Here is an 18,627-nt window from a genome sequence, read left to right as displayed (position 1 = left end):
AAAATGGCTGCAGAACAAACCAATGTGGAGTCCTTATCTTGTAAAATGCAATGCATCTCTGTTTGTTACCCTTGGACTACCAAACACAAAGCAGCTGATTAAGATTTTTTGATCTGAAGTAGGGGGAGATTTTGAAACTGTTGACCCACCAGTTGTTGTCTGAGACAGCAGGGCCCTTTGAGGACAAAAAGAAGCTTCACCAGTGGAAAGACTGATGCTATAGCACATTTTGGGGGGGGGGAGGAACATGTTTAGGGGGCTGGAGAATGCAAAAATAAACTATTTTCCTGTGTTCCCTGTTATACCAGGATTTGCAAAACTCTGAAAAATTGAAGTTTGAGCAGAAGTATGAAATGAGAACAGAGGCTGAAATCCTGAAGAACGTATATCCTTCCTATCTAGCTTTCAGAAAAAATACTCTCAAGCTTAGTGGGGGAGTAGTGGAGGTAGCCTGCTATGACTGTCCAGCATTAATTTTGGCCCTTCTGAATTCATGCCGTGCACATACAAACCTACTGTCTATGTCCCCAGTATGCCTACTTCCATGTTGTGGTTCAGAAAGCATGGGAAAGGGAGATGCAGTGTTCCTAAGTGCAGACTTTCCATTGCCTGGCTCAGCCGAAGTGTACTGTTTTGGCTGCATTTGATGCTTACATGGTGCATATGCTCATTTAAGCTCAGGTGAATTTTCATACCAAATAAATTTTAGTTTTTGTAGGTGGGAAGATATTTTTTGTTATTGGCTAGCACAAACTTTTTTCAGAAATATTTCAAAAGATTTTCAGGGTGTCACGTTTCTCTCTTTACCCTTCTGAGTGAACAGCTTCTTTGAATCCATCAGGTTGTTTTTGACCATCATGTTCCAAAGTGGAAGGTATTAAACATTCAACAGAAAACAGATTTCTTCTAAATTGCCAGGGTGAGAGAATTTCCAGATCCTAATTGTTGAGACTCCAGGAGGAATGAAGAAGAATTCAGAGAAATAGCTATATATACTTGGAGACTTAGATCATATGCCAAAACTGAACTTATTCAGCTACAATGTTCTGTATGACTATCAAGGTACTCCAGGTAAAGTTCTTCAGCTTCTTTAACAGATACAGGTTAATGTTCAATATTTTCCAAACTTGAGGATTTTATTATTGTTCCAAAAGAACTGGCTAGCTTAGCAAAGATAAAGAAAACAAGGCTTTGCGTTTCATCAAGATTATAATGTCCAATTATTACTACAAAGGCAATGAGAAGCATTTTATGTAAATTTATTTACTTGTATATGTTTATTCTCCACATTTCGGTATTGATACAAGGGCAGGTTCAATATTTTCCAAATATTTTGGAATATTATTAGGATTTCTCCAAAACAATCTGGTGCTTCAGAAAACAAGTAGAAAGCAAAGATTTGTATTTCACTGAGAGTATGAAGCCAATTAAAATGAAAATGTCGTGGATATAGATCTTACGTACATGCATTTTGTGTTATTCATTTATTGTTATAATTAATTTAAATCTATATAAAATTATTAAATTTTAGCATGCATACATTACATCTGATTGCATCCAAGTTATACAGTTTCCGTTGTTCTGATCCCCTCTTTCTATATATTCAATGCAGTTGTCGTATTGAATGCATTGGTATCTATAGCATCGCACAGCCTATATTTCAGTACATCTCTTAGCATTTCACATTATCGTTTGTCTTTTTCATTAATTTCATTACTGATTAAAAACCTGTCAAATGAGCTCTGAAAATAATATGCATTGGGCTTTCTGTAGCAATGACTTGTTCATTTGTCATAGCACTACCATGTCAGAGGACAGTGTTGGCCACTGTCGAAGCTTAGATGAGACTACCGATTGGCAAACGGGGTAGGCACATGTAAGCAGAAGGAGTCTTGCTCAAGTTGATAGGATTGCCATCCAGTCTGATGTCTTCTAGAGCTCGACGGGCATAAGCAACATCTTTCATTTTGCAGAAAGTGTCTTCATGCATCTCCTGAATGTTGTTGTTCTAAAAAGAAAAGCAAAAATATCCAGAAAGACAAAAATATATGTTTGATGATAATTGTCTTTGAAAACCAATGCATTGACATGTTTTCTGTGTTATGAAAGAAAGTAACATAAGCACAAAGGACCAGGTTATCTCCCAGACCAGTGCCTTTTCATGCTCAAAGTGCAAAAGAGACAGATACTGGCTGCAGATAGCCAACTGACAATTCTCCCAGGGAGGAGGAGCTCTCAACTGGTATAAAACTGCAGCCTGAAACAACCCCTTACACTCTCTGGAAAAGACCAAGAAGACTGGGTGGAGGAAAGTGGGAAGGTGAGAGACCAGAGCAAATCCTCAGCCCAAAGAATCATGGAACTATAGTCAGCTTCTTGACATCCTCAGACCTCTAAACTTGCCAGGCACAGATCTGGAATGCAATGTTTGTCAAAGGTCCTAAATAAAGGGCTTACACACACACACACACACACACACAATTCATGCAGGAAGCTTAAAATTCTGTGGGATTCATTCATTTAGTATAACTAACTCTTCCTGTAACTCCAGCTTTGTGATTCTTTTTCTGAGGTAAACAATTTTCACCAATAAAAAGATAGGACACCAAATTTGTGTTGGACATAGGTTATTTTAGAACTAAAATGACATGTCTCAAAATGAGGAGCATCTAACAGCTATGGAGAGCCCCTCCCACACTTTTGTACCAGCCAGATATTGGTGCAGGAGGGAATCCAGCTTGTTACCTGTCTGTACTATTGTTCAATATGTAGTGGTGTATGTAGCCCCAGTTTAGCAATTTGAAACCAATAGAATGGATTAACATTGTTAGAATACATTTATTCTATACAGGTCTTTATTTCTTAAAAGGTTGGAATCAAAGTATGAATGTGCAATGGGGTGTTCAGCCCACAGCAGCCCAGAAGGGATTTATGAGGCTGAGGAGAGGCCAGTTAAGCTAATAGGCTGCACCTGGGGATGACCCAGGCCTTGAAGGGCTGATTGAAGATGGAGCCCAGCAGGGGAGGAACAGGAGGGGCTGGTATAAAGCTAGTAAGTTGACAGCAGACAAGGGCTGTAGGGCAGGGAGTTTGATGCTATGGATTTCAGTAGCCTGCAGCTTCTCCCTGGGAGGAGAGCATTTGAGCTGGTACACTCAGAGAGTGGGGAGCTAGAAGTTGTAGGAAGGAATCCAGGGAAAGCCCCAACAGAGTCTGAGGGAAAGCAGACTACAGTTGCCAGGTATAGGGTCCCTGGATTAGAACCTGGAATAGTGGGTGGCCCTAGGTTCCCTTACCAGCCACAGGAGAAATGGCACAGACCAGGCAGCAGAGTGCAGACTGCCTAGGATGGTTGTCCAGAGGGACTTCCCTACCCTGGAAGGGGAGAACTATAGTGACCTGGCTGGAGGGCTAAGCATGAAGACAGAACACCTTAAGACACAGAGAGTAAGAGAGAGTGGTGGCAGGGATGCAGTAAGTAGTAGAATAGGGTATTGGATCTGTAAAGAGCTAATCCTCAGAGCATCCAGGAGGAGGTGCCACCTAGTGATGAGTAAAGCACCCCATGACAAATGGTAAAAAACTTATGTTCTGAATTGTGGGCCAGCTCCTTCTTTGGTATAAATCAAAATGGCTCCATTGCCAATACTAAATAATATCAGTGGAGAATATGGCCTTTTATGTTTGAAAATATTTACATTGCACAGATAAGTTTTAATGATTCATATCCAGATGGAGTACTAGTTGGATTATTCAAATGTCATTTTTTGTCACCTGACTCTGAAATGAGTAGAAAGAGTGAATGTATTCAATACCCTGATTAGCCTAAGGTTTCAGATGTCCCATGATCCATTTGGATAATAAGAGTTTACCTGAAGTTTTAAAAACAAACAAACCACTAAGCACTAATATTGGTTTGCTCTCCCAGTTATATCTGTTGTTCTGTTTTGCTATTAAAAAATCAATTGGTTTTGTAATCTACCTGAAGATGAAGAGCTTGGAGGCTTTCAGGGAGCGGGAGTGGGATGTGATCCAGGTTATTGTCGGTGATGTAAAGATGATGCAGATCAACCATATCCTGGAAGAGAAGGAAGGGGAGTGTTTCCTAAAAAAACTAGAATTTTGTAAAATCTCCAAGAAGGAGACAGTAAGTTTTACATACATCTTTGCAATGAGAAACTGAACTCAACAATTCCTTTTAAATCAACATGACTCTAGGTTTTAAAAAAAAAAATTACAATGAAATATAAATAGGAACATGCATTGCCAAGATCAGTTACTATCAGAGATAAGCTGTCTTGGTAAAGCAACTGAGAATGGCAAATAAATATTTAAGTGGAGTCTTCACCTCAGCATTGTTTTAAAATGCACATGCTACCTGCAGAAAGCCCTTCCTTTGGACCTGTTTTTTTTCTTTTTTTTTTTTTTTTTACTTTGAGGAGTCATCAGGTTATTGTTTGGCAGAAATCACTTTTGTTCAAGCAAAATGTTTCTAAATAATAATCTTTACCCTCCTCCCCCAAAAGTAAGATAGACCCCTGCATATCAATAGTGGCAAGTCTGGGAGAAGCAGTATCTTCTAATTACACCAAGGTACAGAATATCAGCACTCCTGAGTTCCCGTCCCTTCTGATCATCTTGGGGATGTCAGTAAACCTCTCTGTCTCAATTCCCCCATCTGTAAAACAGGCATAAGACTACCTACCTGTTTCACTGGCTATTGTGAATTCATTAACGTTTGCCAAGCTCTTTCAGACTCTAGGATGACAGGTGTGTATGTGTGGAATAGTGGGGCAGATTTTCTCCCATGTCTGAGACCCCCTTGAATGCATGAGTGAGAGTCCATCAGGGAGTCTGGGGGCTGGGTTGTGCATTCCACATCTCACCCTAGGTACTAGGCTGAGAGGGAACAGTTGGTGCAGGAGCTGATTCTGCAAACTTTGTTATGCTGTCTGAGAGCCACTTTCCCATGCAGGAATTCATAGCTGATCTGGTACAGCCAGAATGTAGCTCCTTTGGGACAACTGGACAGTGTAGAAGAGTCAGATCAGGCATGAGAATCTGGCCCACTATTTTTATTATTTAGATGTATTAAGATCAAGGCCTGGATTGTGATTTAGTGATGTGCCTGGAGTAAAGGGCAGCACGATAGCTTTGCTACTAGGAGGAAGGGTGTCGCTCAGGAAATTGCAGTCTACCTGCTGCTCCAGAGAAGGAGGTAACATCTATGCACTGCAGTGTGCATTCCACAAAGTGCTGGTGTAGCTACACTGGTGAGCAAATTGGAAAGGAGAGCCAAGGCTCTGCCCACCCATAAAGGTGGACATAGCACCTCTGTGCTCTGGTCAGACCACAATTTCCCCCAGAGAGGAGGAGAGATTTTTCTGTCAATCCCAAACTCACTTTAAATGCTTCTTCCTTTATTCCTTTGCGGCCAAGCCTGTTGTTACTAACATCAATGAATGTCAGGGTAGGCGGTAACTCGGGGAGCTGCCTTATCTTGTTATCGCGGAGCACTAGCTCCTGAAGCTGGGGCAGCTCCCTGAAGGCATCTTCATCGATCTCGGATATAAAATTTGATGTCAAATCAATCCTCTTTAAATTGTCTGGCAGAGAAAATTAATAAAATATTTAGAGCACTCCAGAACTTATTTCTGATTGTCTTAAAACCTAAAAAGGAAAGGAAAAAAAAAAAAGCAAATGCATTTTAATTACATATGAACATCCCCTTATATGGGTATTTAATTACACACATGTACTTGTATGGGAGAGCATTGATTACTTCTTCCAGAGGTCTTTAATAATGCAGTAATGCCAATTTGAGGCTTGAAGAACTTTTCCTCTTCTGAAAGGGCCCAGCTTCCATTAATAATGAGCGCAAATGCAATTTATGGGAGCTTCAAGAGCAGAACATACTTCTAGGAGGTCCAGTAAGCAACTGAAGTGGGGGGGGGGGTGTTCCACTGAGAGTGAAATTACACAATTGGAACAAGTTACATTTTGAGAGATTCTGAGGAGAGCTGGTTTGAAAAAAATGAGTATGAATAAAAAGATTCTCCTTTTGTTCAAAATTTTTCCTATCTGAAAAATTTCAGAATGAAATGTCAAATTCTCAAAATTTTCTGAAATTTTTAAAGTTTTTTAGGGCAAAATATTTTTCATACTGAAAAAAGGAAAGGAGGGAGGTTAAAAAAGTAAGCATTTCCATCCAAACACTTTTATTACCCACTGCCTCCTTTTTTTCTAACTTTTTCCAGTAGAAAAGAGTAAAAAGTGATAACAGGTTTTGATTTTTGTTTTTTTTCCAGCAAAATGAAACAATTTTTCCTAAAGAAGTATTTTTTCTTTTGGTCAAAAAACGTATTTACCATTAAAAGGGGTGTGTGTGTGTACATAGGGGGGATTCACAAAAAAAAAAATTAGTAGGTTGGTTGTGAGCCTGGTAGTGACTCTGGATATTGTAAACATGTTTGAGATGGGCAGTCTTACTCAATAAGAATAAATAGGGCATTTTCAAATTAATGAAGTAATGATATAAGTCGGTGTGTTACATTACATGATTAATTCTAAGTGCACTACTTTAACGGTTCAGTACTGGTGTTTTACTTTGTAAACAAAATCAGTCAGGACAAAATTTTCAAAATTGGGTGGCTAAACTTGGGTTCCCAAAAACTGGCTTGATTTCAGTGGAAACCACTGGGTACTGAACATTTTTTTAAATCAATTTTGGGGGCTCTGAACTTTTTTTGAAAAGCAGGCCCCTTTAAGGCCTCATAAGTTGCTTACCTAAAAAATGGAGGGACTCAAAATCACTAGTTGATTTTGAAAATTTAGGCCTCAAGGAGCCTAACTTTAGCACATTTTTGAAAATTTTAGCCTCAATATTTCCTTTTCCGTAAGGTTTTCCTGTTCATACCAGAGCAAATCAATAAATATCTTTAAATGAAGAAACTTCTTTAAGCTTTTACATAGATTCCTGTCTTACTCTTGCTAATTACTGGATATACTGCCTAAATGATGATTTTCAGAGTATGATGATGATGATTTAACTGGGAATTGGTCCTGCTTTGAGCAGGGGGTTGGACTAGATGACCTTCTGGGGTCCCTTCCAACCCTGATATTCTATGATTCTATGAGTAGTTAGAATGAGTAGCTAGAATTCTATGAGTAGTTAGAATGATTCTATGAGTAGTTAGTAGTAGTTAGCCATGTTAGTCTGTATCCGCAAAAAGAAAACGAGTCCTTGTGGCACCTTAGATACTAACAAATGTATTTGAGCATAAGCTTTCGTGAGCTACAGCTCACTTCATCAGATGCATCCACTGCATGCATCCGATGAAGTGAGCTGTAGCTCACGAAACTTATGCTCAAATAAATTGGTTAGCCTCTAAGGTGTCACAAGGACTCGTTTTCTTTTTAAATGATTGCTTTCTTTAAAGAAGAGAACTAACCACTGCACTTTAAATTCTCTGTGGGTTTTTTCCCCTTTAATGTTAATTCGAAATGCTAGCAAGGACACAGGTAAACAGTCAATTATTTGTATTGTACTATTTGCACTAATTCTAGGATTGAATTTTAGTGAATCTATAGTCAAGTTACTGAAGGCTTAGGCCCCAGTACAGCAAAGCACTTTACCAGATGCTTAACTTTCAGCATGTGTCCCACTGACATTGATAGATTTGACATGTCTTATATAAGACAGTTTACCACTTAAAATGGCATGAAGCAGAAAAGGAAAAAAGAAAGGGAAACCAATTGCATCAGAACTGTCATCCATACTTTGATTAGCAAAGTCATTTTTGTTGATCTTTTTGATTCTGTTATAGCGAGAGTAGAAATGGGTGGTTTTCTTGGGCAGTGGAGGAACAGCGTCGAGTTCATGATCATCACAGTAGACTGTGGTCCCCAGACATGTACACAGAAGGCAAGTCGGAAGGCCTATCAAAAGAATAAAAGAAAGTAATTATGTGAAGAAAAATGTGCAGTGAGAATATTAAGATTGGGCCAGTTTTATAAAAGCTCTATTATCTAAGAGTTAGGTGGTATTAAGAAAATGGCAGTACTTAATTTGTTCCAGGGGCTCCCAGGGCTGAGGCCCAGCACCTCTAGGCTTGGCCCTTCATAGCCCCAGCACCTCTGGGCTTGCCGCATCAGTTATGAAAGTAAAAAAATTGCTTGAGCCCTGGCACCTCTTTCATTACAGAATAAGCACTAGAAAATAGCACATTGTGCAATAATTATAGAACATCTTATGTTCCAGATATTCCTTCCAAACTTGAAGCTTTTAAATGTTGTATACTTTAGCCTGTTTGACTTATTAATGATAGAGATAGAAATTAAAGGAACTGTAGTTGTAAACATGTGTTTTTAGAATATAAAATGAATCCAATAATCCTACAGTAGCTGACATTTTTATTCCGTGCTTTTAAAGAAGTATATGTAGACATAGGATCCAAGTCACAAAGGGTGAGATTCCTCCATGGCGTGAAGAGTTGATGGGAGGGCCTCTACGGCACTTAAGCCTCACGCAAGGGATGTGCATGGGCACAAGGGGGTGGCCCTTGTGCAGGCGGGTGCCTGAGCACATCTACACACAGAGTAAAGAATCTTCCCAACTGGCTCATTGATGAGTGGGTCAGCTGAGATGGTGATGAAAGAGGCAGGCCAGGACCAAGCCATGGGAACTGGTTGTTTTTTTTTATGCAGATCCAGTGTCTTCAGCATCCTGGGTGACCAGTGCAAATGGGGAGTGGCTGCTCCTCCAACCCACAGACTGGGAGAGCAGTCACAAGAATGGAGGGATCCATCTCCATCTACTCTTGCTGCTCTCTCACCTGCTTAGAGACCACAATTCACAAGATGCAGTAATGGACAGTAAAATCAATTGCGTGCATGTGAGAGGAGGTGATTTTGCCCTTTATTTGTTGAGATTGTTAATGCCTCTGGAAGGGAGAATAAAAGATGTTTAGCTTTCCTTAGGCAAACTGATCAGTTGCTGCCCTGTCTCTAAACTTTCTCGTTTGGGAAAAGCAACAAAGAGGGTTTTGGTGAATCAGTTCTGATGCCAGCTGGAGTCCCCTGATTTCCCTGTCTCTGTTCAGTCTGGCTTTCTGCTAGTGGCAAAAGAATCCCACTGCATTCATTGATAGTGACTTCCTCTCTCAGGAAAGACCGTTAAATATCCATGTTGATTCCTTTAGCTCTGGCAGCAGCCTTCAGTGCCATTTCAGTGTCTGTTACACCTTGCTGGGATGGATGGGATCTCTTTCATCTCTGATCTCTGAGATGGTTCGGGTGGGGGATCAATTGCTTATCCCCTTTGAGAATTCTCTTATGTAAAGTTCTATTCTGTCCCCTCCTCCTATTCAGCATGTTTGGATGGCTGCTGGGGGTGCTTGTGAGAGTGGCTTTCTATTACCAGCAGTTTGTGGATGATACCCTGGTCTACTTTTTCTCTTTTTATTGGACCCAAATAGTGCAGCCTCTCTGCTTTCCAAGTATCTGGCGGTAAGCAGGGAATGGATGAGATTAGCTGATTAAGAGTCAGTCCCGATAAAACGGAGGTGATGCTTATAGGTAAAGGGAAAGCATGTAGATTGTATGCCAAAGATTGATTGTGTGTGTGTCAGAATGAGGCTCACTATATATGGGTGGTCCTGGATCCCTTACCACTTCTTGATTTCCAGCTCATAGTAGTGGCCAAAATGCCTTTTTTTCATCTATTTTTGAGTAAAGGATGGTGGACACTAATCCCCTGAGGATCTTGTCACAGTTACATGTCTCTGACCTCCAGATTAAATTATGACCGTGTTTGATATGAGGCTAGCCTCTAAGACCATTTGATGTCTGCAGCTAGCACAGAATAAGTCTGTTTCATGTCCTAGCTATATAGTGTATATTATGTCATCTCCAAAGATCTCAGTGGCTTCTCATTTTGCTTTGAGGAGTAATTCAAGATATTGACATTGATCTAGAAACCTCTGCATGATTTGGAAGCTTGTTCCCTCTCTTCCTAGGTGTTGTCATGACTGTTGAAATCATTTGGAGCCATTTGGCTCAATTCTTAGATTCATCCTCTGCTATATTGAGGACACTCCATTCTGCTGTACTCCCCCAATCCCCTTTACCGCCATGGGTACAACGCTATTGATTACAATAACAAAGTCGAAAATCAGGCCCAAGCATTCTTCTCAGTCTGTTTGCCTTCAACTCATGATGCAAGGCTTGTTGTCTCTCTTCTTGGGACTAGACTGTGGTAGCAAGCCAAAAATGTTCAGTAGGGGGCAGTAGAGAGCTGTGCAGGCTTCTGCATGCTCGGGGGCAATACTGGGGAGATTGTCCTTCATGTAGGAATGAGCTCCCCTGAGGCTGCAGAGTGGGTGCAGAATGCTTCCCTTGGTACTCCCGACCTTTTCTGTGGCCTGGTGTGGTACTCTGATCCTCCCTCCCTCCTACCACCTGCTCTCCCACGAGAGTAAGGATGCAGGGACTGCTATTGTGAGGAATACCTACCTACATGCTTCCCCTTTACCATGAGCAGGGCCGGTTCTACAGTTTTTGCAGCCCCAAGCAGTGGGGAAAATAACTGCCGCCATGGCTGGCAAAAGGAAGAAGCTGCCGCGGCCGACAATGGGGAGAAGGAACTGCTGCCCCTTTCTAACTGCCGCCCCAAGCACCTGCTTGGAACGCTGGTGCCTGGAGCCAGCCCTGACCATGAGCAGCCATGCCAGGGGTGATAGCTGCTTGCCCACCACTGTATGATTATGCTAGTCCCACTCACTAGTCTTGGCCTTAGGTTTTTGCATAAAGAAGTTAAAGTCCAGAATCTAATAAGGTGTAGTTTGGGACTGGCGGGGAGGGGGTGCGTCTAGCTATAGTGACATTTGTCCACATGGTAGGTTTTGTAGCTATCTTTACTATATATGTCCCAGAGATTGTAGGATCCAATTTTTTTTGTAGAACTAACCTAATGATATAGGGAAAATGAACCTTGAATCCTAACACATTCCAGATATCCCCTGATCCTTGGCATTCCCAGAAGAGCAGAAGGTTTAAAACTTCAGTGGAATGGATCAAGTTCCTTTGATACAATCCATATTGTGTGCAAATTCCATTCTTGCTATAATTTTGATTACAAAGATTAGGTATGTGAACTAGAATTCATCATCTCACTTATCTGTATGGGTTGCCGTTGGACAATCCTCTTTGGGTTTTTAATGGCTAATTCCTTTCCTGGATTGTTAAGTCTCATTTAACAGTGAACCAAGACATGATATGGCCAATCAAAACTTAGTGCTTCAAAGTTCAATGTAATGAACATGAACTTAATATACAATAATATGAAACATCTAAGTTCCTGATAGATTCCTTTTGTGATTAAAACTGTGATAAGAACAGCAGTCATAACAACTGCAATCCACTGTCATAAGAGTTTCATATGAGAAGTAGAATTAATTTGACATTTCCTTCTTATTAGGGTTATGAGATTATAGCCACATTGAACTCCTCAGATGCTATGCTGCCCTAAAGTTTCAAATGCGGTGGTTTTGAAACTTATTACAGTTACTTAAGTTTAGTTCCGTAAACAGTATCTTTTGGATGATTATTGAGGAAATGAATTTTTTCAGATACTTTTAGAGACAGGATATCAATTTCCTTCCCATTGGTTTTTAATTAACATTTCTGATCCAGAACCTTGACATCAGGAAAGATTTCTCATCCCTTGAGCTAAAACTGCTTGAAAGATGTGCATTTTCAAAGAAAACATTTAGCTGCCCCAGGAGGAGCATGAAAATCAAAACTCAAGCCATTTCACCTCATTCACAGAAGTTTTCTACTAAAAGATGTGGGATATGGAAGGCTAGAGTAGGTTATTTTCCTGATATTTCCTCTGCAGAGCCAAATTATGGAAATCATATGCTTGGCCAGATGGCCTTCAGACCATTTTGAATAGGGAATATTAGTGGGCATGGGCGTATCCCTGAAACCTAACATTTCACTGAGGGTATACATATTCCTGCTACACCTTATCTGTTTCTCACCTGTTTTGGCCACAGAACTAACTGTGCATTTTGTGCTAGATAGTTTTATTTGTAAAACTTATTTGGTCAGTTTTACTAGACAGCTGAGTTAGCAATGTAGTTAGTGAAAGTTAGAGGAACTTACCATTTAAAAGTTCTTATTAGATTGGCTTTTAGATTTTTTTTTTAATTGCCTGTTTTGGCTTGACCCCACTTGGTCAACCAGGATAAGAAGTCTTGTTTCTGCAAAAAGGTCAATCACTGAAGACCATGATAATTGCTAGCAGTGCCTAGCTGAGGGATACCCCCCCAAGGGCATACTAGGTCTGCTACCTGCTCTCTTTGGACAAGCAGAGAGAGGAGACACAGACTAAAATCCTCCCTTATTCTGGAACTTCTGTCTGCAGTGCTCAAGGATCCAGGAGAAATATCTTAGAGGCAAACTCCACTCCAGCCTGCCCTCTTACCTTCCCTCCCACTGGGTGATTTAACCTAATTTCAAGGAGCAAGTCTGACACAGAAAGGTGTAAGTTACACCTCCTCAAACTTCCTTGAATCAGTTGTAGTGAATCTGGGGCTAAGTGAGTTTAGAGTAAAGCTGTTCAGGGGAAAAAAATAACTATTTTTCTGGCAAAAATACCATTTTGTGAAAACATTTTTCTTGCAAATGTATCAGTTTCACCTAAAATGGTTTCTCAGGTCCAGGATATAGACATGGCCACAGACTTTGGAATGGCCAATAGTGTGGTGATCAGGGCACCCACATGGGCAGTTGAAGACCCTGATTCCAGTCCTTGTTTCACATGGCATTGCAGGTGAGTGCAGTTATCACTGGTCTATAGAGTCAGTATCTATCTCTCTGCTCTAATGGCTATTTATACATAGTGGAACAGCTTCAACAGGAGAAATGGAGAGAGAGACACTGCCTCTATAGCCTCCAGCTCACATGACCTGTAGAAGACCCTGTTCTTCCTCATTCAGAGCGTCAACCTGAGTCTAGATCTCACACATCCCAGGTGAATACCCTTATCATTGGGTTGTTGGCTATTCTGGGGTGGGGCTCACTTTTTTTTCTGAAAAATATCAAAAGGGCTTGGTTTCATTCCTCACTAGAGTGAAAACAAATATTAAAGCCTTTAAACTTTTCATGAAATGGAGTTGTTGTTTCCCAACCAGGCTTAGTTCAGAATCTTAGATGACCACCTTAGACAGGACTTTGCAGCTAAAACAGGGACAGACTTTCTCCTCTTCTCCCTCCTTCTTGGGGACTACTACTTCTCCTGGGCTGGTGTGAACTTAGGAGGCAAGGGACTCTGAAGTGGATTCAGCAAGAGAAGCTGGAGTTCCTGGGTCTCTCAGCCTTCCTGTTAGTTGGCAGAGCAACACCTAACATAAGAACAGGTGTTCCAGCCAGGAGTTCACTATTCACATTTTCAAAAGGAAGATCTCTCTTTCTGCTAGAGCCCCCTTAACCCCTCTGAAGTATGACATTCATAATACATAACATAGAGAAATTTTGCATAACACCTCTTTTGAAAGGTTTGAAAATCTAAAATGGAGGAAATTGCATTGGATATTTCAGAATTGTCCCGAGAACCTCCCACCCCTGTTTTGTGTTTTGACATCAGTACAGATTCTTTATCCTGCTTGAGTCTAACTGGTGGCATTTAAAAAAATAGGTCTGGGAGTGATTCCATTCCATCCACTAAACATTCACATTTGGAAATAGGAACTTGTCTCTTTTTTGTCCCCGTAGGCACTCGATACAAAACAGAATCTGCAGGCTCTTCCCCAGCTGCATCTCTATCACAGCATAACACTGAGACCTGTCATGGCAGCCACCAGAACTAGTGAACCCTCCCTTCCATGTACTTGAGCCTGTAGCAATTACTGATCTTTGGTGTAGTGGTGTTTGGTGGGCTTGCATTTTATTCTAAACTTTTAAAGGAATTTCCCTTGGGACTTGTCAAGGATTTCTGTCTGACTAGCAATAGTCCAAGACACAGGAAATGCCCATGTTTCCATTTTGCAAGTTAAGAATGGAAACTTGTCTGTCTCTTTTCCCAGAGTTGCCACAATGTTTTAATCAATATTTTTAATGGAAAGGCTTACTGAAATTGTTAGAAATCATCAAACATATGTTCAAAAATGATATTGAACATGATATTGATAAAAAATTTCAATTGTCACAATTTCACAAAATGGAAAATGTTGTGTTTTTTCATGAAAAGCTTTTTGTTTTTGAACACTCCACTTCTGGTTTGTTTGTTTGTTTTGTGGGGAAAATTTGACTAGCTTTATAGAGGACAACTCATCCCAAATTAGATAAATGCTTAATTTAAAAGCAAACTCACGACCGGACTCAGTGCATCATGGAAAGCAACCCAATGCAATGATATGGCTTCCCCCCCCCCCACTAACCATCATGTGTTTGGGGCCCAAGAACTCCTGACCCCTGTGGTGAAGAGCCATCAATTAGTTTTGGTGTTGATGCTTCTTCCTCAGCTTCCTCTGGCAGTGGTGGCAGGGAATGAATCTCTCTAGTTACAGAAGGTAACACGGTTCCAATCTCTATCTGGGGAGAAACATAGTTATATTAAGGAGGTACATTACATGTTTGCATTCACTGGCTGGTGGTGGTCTAACAATGCTTCATTGATCAGATTCTACCACTAGAGGCCAAACATGCTCTGACACTCAATGGTACATCTGTGTTTTATGCTACAGCTACTAGATGACTTTGACTTGGTCTGCAGCTGTAGAGCTTATAAAATTGAAATACATTTATTCACTTTGCACCTCAGATACTTTCTTTGTTAGGGAAAATATTATAAACATTCTACATTAATGAGAACGTCTATTAACCAAGTTCTTTTCACACTTATTCAAATTAACAAACCAATTTTGTGATACAGCCAGTGATGTTTTGTTTGACAAATGAAAAGTTACTAAGAAGCTCCTGAGAAAAATGCCAATCATCTGAATTTAAAATGGCAAAATCTGCCAGAATAAATCCACAAAACATACCAGCACATGTATATTACATTTGAACTGTAATATGTTTAAAAGAACCCTCCTCTTAAAACAGGACAGGGGGTCAGTGCTTGTAATAATAAATTAGTCTCAGTGTTTGTCAACCTTTTTCACTGTCTGAATGGTTGCACAGCACTGTGTAGCTTTATTCATCAGCAGTTGCAGAAGACACAAAAAGGAAGGGTTAAAGATAAAAAGCATCTAAATAAGCATGAAGACCTCCACTCAAGAAAATCCTATAAACTTTGGTAAACCCTGCCATGGCACTAGAAAACATTTTTTCCTTCTCTGAGTCCCACCATCTAATAAGTTGGAAGACCCAATTGTTACTATACTAACCATAAAGCTGCATTCTGTCAATGTTGCTTCAAAACTACGTTAGGGAAAAATAAATGTGGCCAGTTTCTAGCAGGGGTGCTGAAACAATTTGTATAGTGGGGATATTGAAGTCCATTGAACCAAACAGTAAACGCTGTATATAATGGAAACTCACCAGGGGGTGAGGCAGCACCCCTGGTTCAGCATCTATGGGTTCCAGTGTCACGTCTGCTGCTATCACAGAACAAAGCAGTGTTGGCAAGTGAGTATAGGAGAAGCCTACCATTGCAGACAGGCAGTGTCATCTGAAGGAGTGAACGCAGGATTGGGAATCAATTGGTCACAAATTCTACGTTGGATTCTGCCACCGCTGATTCACTGTGTGGTCTTTGACAAATCTCTTCACCTCTCTGCCTCCATTTCCCCATATGTAAAATGGAAATAATAATGCTTACCTACCTGAAAAGCCCCTCTGAGGATGGGTGAACATGAGTATTTTCATTTGATAAGGAACAAGTAATTAATGTCTGTCTAGTGCTTTGAACATGTAAGGTGCTAGATAACTGCCAAATATTTATAAAATTCAAGCTCAGCTCCCACTGAAGTAAGTGCCTTAGAAAGGACTACTGGTTTGGGCTTTATGTTTGTACACTGAAAATGAGCCCCAGGGACTTGGGCTAGAACTAATTCTTCCTGTAAACTGTTCAATAAATTGGCATACATTCCTCCATATTAAGGTGCATATTCCTCTTAGTGATTGGACCGAATTGAAATGCATCATTTGGTGTCCCAGTTTCATAAATTGTTACTTTGTGTAGGCGTTTAAGGATTATCTTTTTTTGGGGGGGGGGGGGTGGAGGAGGGACAATGAGGAATTTTAGCTCAAAAGGGTAAAGTCATCTCCACAAGGCCTGACACCCCTCTCACCATCTCTGTATTGTGTTTAAAGAATGCTTTATAGATTAGAATATGGCTGCCTGTCCTTGCATCAGCCCAGACAAAAGAACAAACATCACATGCTGGTGTGCTGGCCATAATGGACTCCCTAGTTAAACCACTTTGATTTATTTTCAAACTAGAGAAGCTGAACTGAAGAATAGTTCAGATTCAGAATTGTGAAGTGTTATGAAAATTAGAAACCAAACCACAGGCATCTGTGTGCTGTATGTAATTATTACTGGGCAGTCTGCATCTAGTCCTAGAGCTTTCTTCTCCTAGTAAATGGTTTATTTTGCGATTTGGCTGGGTGCTGTTAAGATGATGGGCATACTTAACCAGCCTTTACAAGTGTGGAGATGGTCTCTCCTGCAAGTGCAGGGTGGTGCAGTTAATACTCACTCCCCTGTGCCCATATGTGAGCAATGCTGGAGGGGGGCATTCGTACCACAATAACTGGCCAGTGGGGGGGTTGTGGGATGGCAGATTTACAGACTAGTTGGCGCTTTACACAAGTTGCACCAGGGGATGTGGGAGAGGTGCTGAATCCCCACATCTCGAAGATGATTTGGCACTGCATCTTCTTGCCAAGCCCATCAGTTCTTGTCTCCAGTTGAGTGTGGGTTGCCGTGTTTTAATGAGGAGGACTTTACCTCTAGGATTTTTTTTTATTCAGGCCTTTCATGAAGGACAAATAAGAAGTTAAGAATAAACATAAATGGCACTTGGTCTATGTCCTAAACATGAACAAAACTGCATATGCCAGTGCTTGCCAACTTGGGGTAATAGGAAGTAAGGATGCACCTTATCAATGTATCTATCAAAAACACATACTGTTCCAATCTGTGGGGCTAAGAGTGAGACAGCTTTAACAGGAATGGACAGGGGGACAAATCAAAAGAAGACCAAGAGAACACAGGAAATAGGGGCAGATGTTCTCTGAATGGAGAAAGCCTAGAGGGAGAGATGCATTCCAAACTTATTGACCCTACACTGGTGTTGTGCAAAAGTGTTTGCATATGTCCGTCTCCAGAGGTCAACTTTCTTTCTTTTGTGGACATCTGTAAAGTTTCAGTTTTTGAAGTGCAGATTTGGAAAAGTGTTAACACATCCAAAATGTGTTTCCAAACTCAGCAATGGCTTTGCACATTTTTATTCAAGTAAGATATGGAAATTGTATTGCAAAGAAAATTCTGGGGAAGAAAGTAGTTATTGACAGATGTCCAGTAACATCTTGTAAACTCTGTCTAGGTCATATGACGGAGTCAGGTCATAAAGATAGGTTTCCTATCAACATTCCTGTCTACCACACCATTATTATACCCTATGATCCATATTTTTAGGTACATTATTGGAACACTGTTTATAGTATGTAGTCTTTCTACTTACATATTCTGAGGATACCAAAGCACTTCACTGATATGAATTAAGTCCCACAGAACCCCTCTGAAATAAGTATTATCCCTAGTTTTCCAGTTGGGAAACTGAAGAAAATTGATTAAGAGTGCAATCCTACCCTCATAGAGGGCAATGACAGAATTCCAATTGACTTCAGTGGGGCCAGGATTTCACTCTAGGTGATTTGTCCAAGGTCACAGACAATCTTTGGCAGAGTCAAGAAGTAAATCCTGCTATTCCAGCTTCCACTCCTATACCTTAAGCATAAGATCACCATTTCTCCTATTGTGTTCCTGTGTAATATTACAGGTATTTTTATTTTAAATATAGTGCTTGTGAAAGATACATGACTGAAACTGTAGTTCTTTCAAACACAGCAGTGATAGCATGGGCAGTGGGAGCTTTCTTTACACTTGTCTTGTCAGTGAGTTTAAACACTGATCTGGTGAGGCTATTGCCAACAGAGTGGCTGAGACATTCTTAATTGTTAAGAATTGTTTAATTGTTTAAATTAAATTAATTTAAATTGTTAGAACCTCTGCTGAAGTTGTCAAGGAAAATGCCAGTTTAAATGATGATTTTTATGTCGACAGTTCTCCACTAGAAAATGGACAGAAACCACTGATATGTATTACAAACAAGTCACAAAATATGAACACTTCTTGGCCACTACACAGGGGCTGGATTTGAACCAGTGACCTAGAGGTAAAAGTCTGTTTCTTATTATCAAGCTTCTGAGTCCTGCAGGGCTCCATCTTTTACATATTTGATAGATCACGCAAAATTTTAATAAGAGAAAGATGTTTCCTAGACTGTCAAAAATGACCCTTTGTCTTTCAGATGTTTGTTTGTTTTTGGCAGGATTTGCCTTATTAGATATTTCAGGCAAAAACATTTCTAGATGATTTAGTAGGTTTTTTTC

General features: G+C 40.4%; 1 protein-coding gene across 1 annotated transcript in view; it reads right to left on the bottom strand.

The window, feature by feature from the left end:
- Positions 1 to 1,837: 1,837 nt before the first annotated feature.
- Positions 1,838 to 18,627, bottom strand: part of EPYC (epiphycan) — a 28,769-nt gene continuing 11,979 nt past the window's right edge. Inside the window, exons 2-6 of the mRNA XM_073331070.2 lie at positions 14,442 to 14,595; positions 7,780 to 7,938; positions 5,404 to 5,606; positions 3,983 to 4,078; positions 1,838 to 2,008 (exon numbers count right to left, since the gene is read on the bottom strand). Of these exons, the coding sequence (XP_073187171.1) occupies positions 1,838 to 2,008; positions 3,983 to 4,078; positions 5,404 to 5,606; positions 7,780 to 7,938; positions 14,442 to 14,595 (783 nt within the window). The remainder of the gene's footprint in view (positions 2,009 to 3,982; positions 4,079 to 5,403; positions 5,607 to 7,779; positions 7,939 to 14,441; positions 14,596 to 18,627) is intronic.

The sequence above is a fragment of the Lepidochelys kempii genome, chromosome 1 (assembly GCF_965140285.1).
Source record: "Lepidochelys kempii isolate rLepKem1 chromosome 1, rLepKem1.hap1, whole genome shotgun sequence".
NCBI lineage: Eukaryota > Metazoa > Chordata > Testudines > Cheloniidae > Lepidochelys > Lepidochelys kempii.
The sequence above is the reverse complement of the archived record's forward strand: the minus strand, read 5'-3'. Positions and strand labels throughout refer to the sequence as shown.